The 11,324-nt window shown below is 41.9% G+C and overlaps 1 protein-coding gene across 1 annotated transcript; it reads left to right on the top strand.

Annotated features, from left to right (window-relative positions):
- The first annotated feature begins 655 nt into the window (after positions 1 to 655).
- LOC105745522 (olfactory receptor 1J1) lies at positions 656 to 1,597 on the top strand. Its single transcript, XM_023586947.3, has one exon. The coding sequence runs from the start codon at positions 656 to 658 to the stop codon at positions 1,595 to 1,597; it is 942 nt and encodes a 313-aa protein (XP_023442715.3).
- The last annotated feature ends 9,727 nt before the right edge of the window (positions 1,598 to 11,324 follow it).

Genomic DNA, 11,324 nt, shown 5'->3' on the forward strand with positions numbered 1-11,324 from the left:
AGCATCACTGCACCTCATGGTCAATGGTCCACTTGATCAATAAATTTATATCACCTACACATAAACATCTATGATAGATTCTATGTCTACAAACAATCTAGAAATAATCATGGAATGTATAGAAAAGCAGAAGAGACAGCATTAAACAGTTAATTACATGCAAAATTATGAAGATCAAGGAGATTTCTGATATCAGATAATTTTCTTTGCTTCCAGAGAACAAACTCTGGAGTCAAAATCCAAGTTTCTCCTCTTCTTACCTCTGTGACTGCGAGACTCTCCCTCAGCTATTCCATCTGAAAATGAGAAATGAAAATATTACCTACCTAGCTTATATATTAAAACTATTGAATCAGTTATTACACAAAAGTTATTAGAACTGTGCATAAGGACAATGTTTAATAAGCATTAACTGTTATTATTTACAGAAACTGGGAACAGATTGAGAAGGGGCTATATATCATAAACTTATATTTTTTCTATCACATTTATGCAGCAAAATATGTGGTAAATATAAGAAAATATGGATGAAAACACTCCCTAGGTCAAAAGAACATCTTTGTTGTGGTATGCCACAAGCATCACTTCTTATTCGAAGACGTTCTGCCTTTTCTCTTCAACTTCCCTCACCAGCCCCTGTAACTGAAATGCTGGTATGAGGTGGGAGAACCAGAGCAGCGTGTCTGAATTCTTCCTCCTGGGACTCACCATCTGGCCAGAGCAGCAGGGCGTGTTCTTTGCCCTCTTCCTGGGCATGTACCTCACCACGGTGCTGGGGAACCTGCTCATCATCCTGCTCATCAGGCTGGACTCTCACCTCCACACCCCTATGTACTTCTTCCTCAGCCACTTGGCCCTCACTGATGTCTCTTTCTCATCTGTCACTGTCCCCAAAATGTTGCTGAACATGCAGACACACCATCTATCTATCTCCTATAATGGGTGCATTTCACAGACATATTTTTTCATATTATTTGCCGATTTGGACAGTTTCCTTATCACTTCAATGGCTTATGATAGGTATGTGGCCATCTGTCACCCTCTCCATTATACCACTATCATGAGTCACAGTCTTTGTGTCATGCTGGTGGTAGGGTCCTGGGTCATTGCTTCTGCTTGTGCTCTTTTGCATACCCTCCTCCTGGCCCTACTGTCCTTCTGTGCTGACCACACTATTCCCCACTTCTTCTGTGACCTTGCTGCCCTGCTCAAGTTGTCCTGTTCAGACACCTCCATCAATCAATTGACAATCTTTACTGCAGGATTGGCAGCAATCATGTTTCCATTCTTATGCATTCTGGTTTCTTATGGCCATATTGGAGTCACCATCCTTCGGGTTCCCTCTACCAAGGGCATTTGCAAAGCCTTGTCCACTTGTGGATCCCACCTCTCAGTGGTGACTCTCTATTATGGGGCAATTATTGGTCTATATTTTCTTCCCTCATCCAGCAATACCAATGACAAGAACATAATTGCTTCTGTATTATATGTAGTGGTCACTCCCATGTTGAACCCCTTTATATATAGCCTGAGAAATAAAGACATGAAAGGAGCTTTGAGAAAACTCTTGAGTAAGAAAACATATTCTTCCCACTGATATCTACTTTTGTTTAAAATATCTGTATAATTATATTTCTTAAATTATATGTAAATACAAATTATTGAAACCATATCTCATTTTTTTGTTTCATGTCTGTCACTCAAAGTGCTGTGCTGACATTAATCCTGCACATGTTAAAGGAAACAGTAAATGGGATATGCTTTATAGTACTTTATTTATTCTTGTCTTATATAATGGGATTGGAGAATAATTTGTAGATGTGGTGTCACTTTGGCTGGTATCATTTAAACATCAGGGCTGATCTTTCCCCAAATTTCAAAATTTGATGTAAGTTGTTTAGCCTTTCCTTCTCTATTTCTAGGGAATTTTCCATTTTTATGGTGATATGGCTCCTATTGCTCTCAGGCACCCAGAATGCATGGACTCTGAGCCCTCCTAGAACTTCCAGGGTGAACATGTTAAATTTTACTCTCCTCATATGACAATCAGCACACTGCTTTCTTGTCCTTCAGGAATATGGCCCACACCTTCTTTCTTCCCAAACTCATACAGATATTCAGTGGCAAAATTAAATGTCATCTTTGTTTTCTCAGACACTAACTGGTCTAGTAACTTAATATGTGTTAAAATCATCTAATTTAATCCTGATAACAACCCTATAAGATAGGTTGGGGAAACTCTGAGGTGAAAATCATCCTAAAGATCACACAGCTGGTGAAATTTGAGCTTTGGCTCTCTTACTCCAGAGGATTCAGTGTGTCAAGGATTATAATAGTTTGTACAGAGTGCTATGTAATTTCTGAGGAGGAATAATTATCTTACCCTAGAAGCAGAGGATATGAAAGACTTCATGGAGAAGGTGTTTATCATGTTCTGATGATCACAGGAAGAAGGAGCAACATATATCAGGATGCTAAACTGGAAGTTTCACCTGAGGCACCAAGATTTGACAGATAGATACCAAAATGAGTTGCAAGGCAGGCAAAATGCAGATATTTATAGAAAATGCCCAATAACCAATTTCATAACACTTGAGCCTCCATGTTAAATGTGGATCTAAGAAGAACTACAAGCTGGACATGAGAAAGGGTCTCGTAAACAGGTTTCTTTGGAACAAACTGAGCAGTGAATCCTGAATCGGAAAGAAGTGCTTTCCTCTTCACCATTTAGAGCATTTGATATATATTAGTATATATCACCTATTTTAATGAGAACAAGAACAAAAGAAAGAACAAGAGTAGGAGAGAGAGTGAAAGAGAGAGAGAAAATTAGAATATTATGTGGTCTAAGCCATTTTCAATTCTTCACAAGAATATTGGAAAGTCAAGGAGACTCTGAGAGAAAGAATAAACAATCTGTGTCGAGTACATCACTGTAAAACCAGGGTCTTTAAGGGGAAGCAGCCACAGGAAGCAAATGCTTTAACCATATCACAGGGTTTGTGTGGGATAACAGTTTGGAAGTCTCTGAATATCCCCTGGTCTGGATGTGACAGTGAGAGAATGAGTCAGTTTTAACCATCTTCCAGCTCCAAAGAAGTAAAAACCTTCTTAATATTGGTAACTAGCAAAGGAGTACATTCTTGTCATCCCTTTCTCATTCATCCTTCCCATGACCCAACCCCAGACGTGTGGGTTCGATAACTGCACTAGATTTTGAAAAGATGAGATAAAAAGAGATAATATGCCATTATGACTTCTATTTTGGCCTCATATTTTTGCCTGCAGTTGGATCCAATGTGGGAAAGGGAAATGTAATTATAGAATAGAGACAATATTTATGATGTAAAGTAACCTTTCCTCTTTCCAGTAGCTAAGTGTTAGTAGAAATTTCATGGGGTCTGAAGGAATTTTCATTTTGCAGGAGAGGAAAAAATACTTAATTGAATAAATTTTGAGACACAAGGACTTTTTCACATCCTTATTTATTAGTTAGCTATTGCCACAAAAAATGCAGGATAGGAAATGGTCACAAATTCTCAGCATCATTCAAGAATAAACGTTCATTTTGCCTATGAATCTGGGGGTTGGTTGGGGGCTGACTCATACATCTCGGGGTATTGCCTATATTGGTCTTGGCTGGGCTTCCTCAGACTTCTGGGTGCCAAGTTAGCTGATCTAAGGTTAGCTGATCTAAGGTAGGCTCATCTAGTTTGGCTCTTTCCCACCTGTCTCTCATCATACTCCCGATACTTGCAGATGGACACTCTCAGCCTCCTGCGGAGGCTTGCTCGGTCGGTAGAGGTGGGGTCTGGCTGCGGACGAGGGGTCGGTCCAGCTCTGGACGAGGGGTCAGTCCCGCTTGGGACGAGGGGTCGGTCCCACTTGGGACGAGGGGTCGGTCCGGCAGCAGACGAGGGATCGGTCTCACAAGGGGTTGCGCGGTTCGGCTGACGGGGTCGCCCGGCGAAGCCGGCGACGAAGGGGTTGCCTGGAGAAGCAGGCGATGAACTGGGGACAAGGGAGGCCAGGCCCTTGTCGGGGGCTCTCAGGACTGGAGGGCGCACGGCAGAAGAACTACCGCGGAGACAAGGTAAACACGCAAGTCCACTTTACTGAGGGAGAGGCAACAGTTTTATAGGGGCTGGGGAAGGCTGATTGGTCGAAGCCACGCCCTGTTCTGATTGGTTGCCGGCGAAAGGTCAGTGGGCGGTACTGGACGGGGGAGGGGTGGTGGTTAGGGATTGGCTGTCGCTGTTGCTGGGGGAAGGGGCAGGGTTTAGGGATTGGTGGCTGCTGTTGCTGGGGTGGAGGGCAGACTTGAGTTTCCCGCCCACGCCTGGCTGTTGCTGCTGTCGGGGGAAGGGAAAAGGGCGGGCTGGATTTTTCCGCCCACACCTGGCTGTTGCTGCTGTCGGGGGAGGGGAAAAGGGCAGACTGGATTTCTCCGCCCACGCCTGGCTGTTGCTGCTGTCGGGGGAGGGGAAAAGGGCAGACTGGAATTTTCTGCCCTGCGCCTGCGCAGGGAGAAGGAAGAAGAAGGGTGCCGCCCCACAAGGCATCGGGTGGCGCCATCCGGGAGGAGGGGCGGCCGCGGAAGCATGGCTGCTGAGAAGGGGAGACCCGAGGGCACTCTGCGCCCATGCCGAGCTTCCTTCAGGGGTGGCGGTGGGCCCGACCAACCACCCTATTATGGTGGCAGCGGAATTAAGCCTACCGCGGCCGCTCCCCTGCCAGGCCAGCAAACCACACTTCAGCCCGAGGGGTGACCGCAGCCTCCTATTTAACCCCTTTATTGTTGTCCTTATGCCCCAGGCTCAATTGTCTGTTGTAAATTAGCATCTTCACCACTCAGATATTAAAGTTTTCCCTGCATTGTAGTGGTGAGGCTGGGAGCTATAATTTCTAGGTTTCTCATTTCTATATGACCCTTGTTTAATGCTTTCCAATAAGGGAAAATCATGAGAGATTTAAAAGGCAGAGGAGGGGAAACCATTACTACCTGGAGGTTGTTGTATGTAGAAACATGGGAGAGGTGAAAGTCATTGTAGTTTCCCATTGAGCTTTTAAGAACCACTTGCATCACTGAGGCAAACAGATAATTTGGGGTAGTTTCTAAGTCATTCTTGAGATTTGAAGACAATACTCAGAAGTTTTGCAAAAATCCATTTTTATGATTTAGGCTAAAATATTCAGCATTTTTAGTTATTTTGATTTTAATGGCAACTTCCTTGACCTCTGCTCCCAGCTCTGGCAACAGGTGTAAAAGGAAGCCTTGCACGTGAAATAATTCTCCTTTCCCAAATGAATCCTGATGGATATACTTTTCACTTAAAAATTACCCATCATATATCTGCATCTAATTTTTTTTACAGTCAAATATTAGTAAACTACTATCCCCTTAGAGCCAGAATACTAAAAAGAAGTCATGGAGAAAAGTGAAAAGGGCTCTGGAATCAGACAAACCTGAGTTTTAGTTCCTATCCTCTGCAATTTACTAGCTATGCAGGATTGTGAAACACTTCTTCTCTCCATGTCTGTTTTGTTTTGAAGATTAGATATATTGTGTGTTGATAGCCTGGCACATACTAGGAGCTAAGTAAATGAAGGCTAATAGTAACAGCAGTGATAATTGAAGTGAAAGTACAGTCATACAGTCACAATACTGGAGGTGATAGTAAACTCTGCCATTTCACTTTTTTTTCTTTTTTGCTGAGACTGGATAATCTCAACTGACCAATCTTCAAATTCGCTGGTTTATTTTTTTTAATTAAAAAAATATTTATTATTTTTAAAAGATACATAGATCATACAAAATGTTACATTAAAAAATATGGGGGATTCCCATATGTCTCACTCCTCACACCCCCCACTTTTCCCACATCAACAACTTCTTTCATTAATGTGGTACATTCATTGCTGCTGATGAACACATTTTGGAGCACCACTACACAGCATGGATTATAGCTTACATTGTAGTTTACACTCTCTCCCAGTCCATTTGGTAAGTTATTGCAGGATATATAACGTCCTGCATTTGTCCCTGCAGTGTCAATTACGACAATTCCAAGTCCCCAAAATGCCGCTTTATTATATCTTTTTCCCTCTCCCTGCCTTCAGCAACTCCTGTGGCCACTGTCTCCACATCAATGCTATAATTTCTTCCATTGTTAGAATCACAATAAATCTACAGTAGAACACCAATAAGTCTACTCTATTCCATATTTCGTCCCCCAATCCTGAGGAGTCTGGGATGGTGATGCCCACTCCACCTCTTAATTGAGAGGGGATATCAATCACACATGGCTGATGGACAGGACTCTCTTGCTTCCAGTTTGTAGACTCTTCCACTTCCTTGGTGCAGTGGTTGTCTATCCTCACCTCCTTGTTAGCTGTCCTGGATGAGTCCAATGAACTGGAGAGTAGGTGTTGCAACGCTACTGAGGCTCAGGACCCAGCTAGCATATGGACAACCCAGAGATTTAAGTCTTCTGGACATAAACCCACTAACGCCAGCACCAACCACAGGTTCAATAAAAGGGACAGAAGAGGCATGTGTAGAGAAGTCATATCTGAATCCAACTCTGTCACACTTGGGAGCACAAACTCCTAAGTAGTGCCCACTGGCAAGACACCAAACTCTGGCACCATCTGCCATGACTGTAGGACCTGGCTGTCTCAGTACCCCTCAGGAATCCCTCTATTTGGAGTAGTATCTACTTTGGCTGTCCATGATATCCTGCGGAGATATGCACAAGTGTTACTTCTCTGATGATCTCCTGACTCATTTTGAAATCTCTTAGCCACATAAACTCATTTGTCTTTACCATTTCCTCCTTTTATTCAAGGTCTTTTTCCAGTTGCTTCACCAGCTGATGCATGGTAGGTGCCAGGGAGGCCCATCCCCAGGACTCATGTCCCACACTGGGGTTAAGGTAATACATTTATGTGCTGAGTTTGACTTAGAGAGTGGCCCATATTTGAGCAACATAGAGGCTCTCAGGAGGTAACTCTTAGTCACTCTGCTGCAACACTAGGCCAAGATGAAATTTCAAATGCAAAAGGTTCATAAGCATTCTTGTCAGTATCAAGGGTCCATCAACAGACCATCCTTCTTTACTGGTCATTGCCCCTGCACTTGGGGGATTGTTGCTGTTCTAATAAAAAATGTGGCAGAGCCCTCCAAGGATGGGAATCCAGCACTCCTTCAGTTGTTATGTGAATCTCTACCAACTGTGGCAATACCCAATGAACACCTGAACATATATATACATATATATACTCTACATGCAAGCCCAGGTGAATTCCCTCCAAAATATCCCCCATCAATGACACCCCACACCAGTGCTTCTCCTCTGTCATAGTTGAATGCCTCTGTGAACCAAAATCTCTTCAAAAATGAAGCCAGAGACAGGACAAGATGGCATCGAAGTAAGTGCACCTTCATCATCTCTTCTACAAAAAAATGACTTAAGTGGGGACAAAATCCTGCCTGAGTGATTGGTTTTGGAAACCCACAAAGCAGGATGCTTTGGACATCGACCAGGAGAGAGTGTGATAAAAAGATTGATTGTTCTAGGTGCTGCTGATGGTGTTTACCTTTTGCTATGCTTCCTCATCATCAATTTCCTCTTTTCTGTGTGTACTGATTTTGGCTACCAATGCTATCTCCTTTCCTTTACATCTTTCTATCTTCCTTTTTCTATTGTTGCCCCTTCAATCCACCTTTCTTTGTTTAGCCCACAAATTTTCTGGCCTTTTATTTCTAACACCTCTATTCTGTTTTCTATCTTTTATTCACGCTTTATGCTATCATCCTTCCTCTTCTCTTTCCCTCTCTCCTGATCACATTGACCTTTTAATTTATACTATATTCTTCTCCATATTCAGTTTCCCATCTCATTGTAGGTATGCCCCTTTTTTATTCCTATAACTCTACACAGCATGCATGAGTTTAATATTCATTTTTCTAGGTCTTGTATGGTTCTTCTGCTAACATTTACTATCAATATACTTTTTATTTTCTTACCTCTTTTGCTTTCCTTGGTCCTAATCTTTTTTTCTTCAAGGGAACTTAGGCAACAACAAAGAAATAGAAGAAGAACAAAGTGTCAAAAAGAAGACTTAACACAGACATAAAAACAGCACCTAAAAAAACCCCAAGGCTAGATGGAGAATCTAATGAACTGAACAAACACATCAAGATAAAATGATGACCAGACAGCAACAAAAAGTTACAAACCATACCAGTAATCTGGAAGACATGGCCCAATCCAATGAACAAACTAAAAATCCAGGAAGAGGAGCAGAACATCAAACTACTAATCAAAGTTCTCCAAACAAATATCATCGGCCAACTTAATGAAGTAAAGCAAGAGATTAAGAATATTAAGAAGGGAAGCAGACATGGCCCAATGGATAGGGTGTCTGCCTACCACAAGGGAAGTCCATGGTTCAAACCCTGGGCCTCCTTGACTCATGCAGAGCTGGCCCATGTGCAGTGCTGATGCGCACAAGGAGTGCCATGCCATGCAGGTGTGTCCCCTGCATAGAGAAGCCCCATGCATAATGAGTGCATGCCATAAGGAGAGCTGCCCAACATGAAAGAAAGTGCAGCCTGCCCAAGAATGGCATTGCACACACGGAGAGCTGACACAACAGGATGACGCAACAAAAAGAAACACATATTCCTGGTGCTGCTGATAAGGATAGAAGCAGTCACAGAAGAATACACAGTGAATGGACACAGAGAGAAGACAACTGGGGGGGAGGGAGAGAAATAAAAAAGAATATTAAGAAAACACTTGGAGAGAATACAGAAGAAATTGTAAACATACACAAAAATATAACAGATAGGATGGTGAGGAATGGAACAATATAAGAAATAAAAAATACACTCTCAGCAAATAACAACAGATTTGAAGAGGCAGAGAGAAGAAATAGTGATGTGCAAGACAATACATCGGAAATCAAACAGAAGAATTGATAGATAAAAAGATAAAAAAAATACATCAGGTACTTAGGGATTTGAATGAAAATACAAAACACACAAATATATGCATTATAGTCATCTCAGAAGGAGAAGAGAAGGGAAAGGGTGTTGGAGGAAATAATGGCTGAAAACTTACCAAACCTATTGGAGAAGGTGAATGTACATGTCCAGAAAGCACAACATACCCAAACAAAATAAATTCCCACAAGCCTACCCCAAGACATATACTTGTCAAATTATCCAATGCTCGAGACAAAGAGGAAATCCTGAAGGCAGCAAGAGAAAAGAGAACCATCACACACAAGGGAAGCTCAATAAGATTAAGTGCTTATTTCTGATCTCAAACCATGGAGGCAAGAAGGCAGTGGTATGACATAGTTAAGGTACTAAAAGAAAAAAAATTTCCAGCAAGAATACTCTATCCAGAAAAGCTGGCATTCAAAAATGATGGAGAGTTCAAAATATTCACAGATAAGCAGAAACTAAGAGAGTGTGCCAAAAACAAACCTTCCCTTCAAGAAATACTAAAGGGAGTTCTGCAGGTAGAAAGGAAAAAACAGAGAGACAGAGTTGGAGGAGAGTGTAAGAACAACTAAAAAGACAAACAGAGAAATAAAAACAACGTATGACACACAAATCCAAAGAAAATATGGCTAATGAAAGATTCATTGAGAGTTATAACACTGAGAGTAATAACTGCACACTAGGAAGAATTAGTAAAAAAAAAAAAAAAAAAAACCCAAAGGAAGAAGAAAGAAAGAAATAGCAAAGATCAGAGCAGAAATAAATTACATAGAAAATAAACAAACAAAAAAAAGAGCTAGTTCTTTGAGAAAATCAATTAAATTGACAAACCTTTAGCTAGACTAATAAAGACAAAAAGAGAAAAGATGCAAATACACAAAATAAGAAATAGGAAAGGGGATATCACCACTGACCCCACAGAAATAAAGACTATCATGAGAGGATCCTTTTCTTTATGGTCTTGCCTATTATATTTAGACCTTCGATCCATCTTGAGTTAATTTATTGTATAGATATGTGATGGCATTCCTCTCTCATTCTTTTGTATATGGAGATCCAGTTCTCCAAGCACCCTTTTTGAAGAGGCCATTTTTTCCCAGTTGAGTGGGCTTGGTGGCCTTGTTGAATATCAGTTGACTGTACATGTGAGGATCTAGATATGAACTCTCAGTTTGGTTCCATTGGTCAGTAAGACTATCCTTGTGCCAATATCATTCTGTTTTGACTACTATGACTTTGTAGTATGTTTTATTTTTTTAATTTATTTTTAATTAATTAATTTTAAAAATTACATTCAGAAAATATGAGTTCCCCATATACCCGCCACCCCCCTCACCCTACTCCTCACCGCATAGCAACAATCTCCTCCATCATCATGAGACATTCATTGCATTTGATGAATACATCTCTGAGTACCACTGCACCTCATGGTCAATGGTCCACATCATGGCCCACACTCTCCCACGTTCCATCCAGTGGGCCATGGGAGGACATATAGTGTCTGGTAATTGTCCCTGCAGCACCACCCAGGACAACTCCAAGTCCCGAAAATGCCTCCACATCTCATCTCTTCCTCCCATTCCCCACACCCAGCAGCCACCATGGCCACTTTCTTCACACCAATGCCACATTTTCTTTGATTACTAATCACAATAGTTCATGAATAGAATATCAGTAAGTCCACTCTAATCCATATTCTATTCCTCCATCCTGTGGACCTTGGATTGGTTGTGTCCACTCCACATCTATATCAAGAGGGGGCTTAGAGTCCACATAGATGCTAGATGCAATCCTCCTGCTTTCAGTTATAGCCACTCTTGGCTCCGTGGTGTGGTGGTTGACCTTCTTCAACTCCATGTTGGCTGAGTGGAGTAAGTCCAATAAACCAGAGTGTAGGAGCAGAAGTCTGTTAAGGCTCAGGGCCTGCCTATCATATGGTCAGTCCAGAGATTCAGATCCTCTGGGTATATATTAAACCCCAGCACCAACTACAGTTCCGGTAAAAATAACAGGAGAGGCTTGTGAACAAAGATCACATCTGAGTCCAGCTCCATCACATAGAAACACAAACTCCGAAGAAGGGCCAACTGACATGGCATTGAACTTCATCTGCCATGAGCATAGAACCTGTGGGTCTCTGTAGCCCTCAGAAGAACCAATACCTGGGGTCGTACTTACTTTATCTGTCTCTGGGACTCTGCTCACGTGTGCATAAGGGCGACCCCTCTCATAACCTCCTGGCTCTTTTTTGGAGACTCCTAGCCATATAAACTCATTTGTCCTTTCCATTTCCCCCTTGATTCAGGTC

Source organism: Dasypus novemcinctus, chromosome 8 (genome assembly GCF_030445035.2).
Source record: "Dasypus novemcinctus isolate mDasNov1 chromosome 8, mDasNov1.1.hap2, whole genome shotgun sequence".
NCBI lineage: Eukaryota > Metazoa > Chordata > Mammalia > Cingulata > Dasypodidae > Dasypus > Dasypus novemcinctus.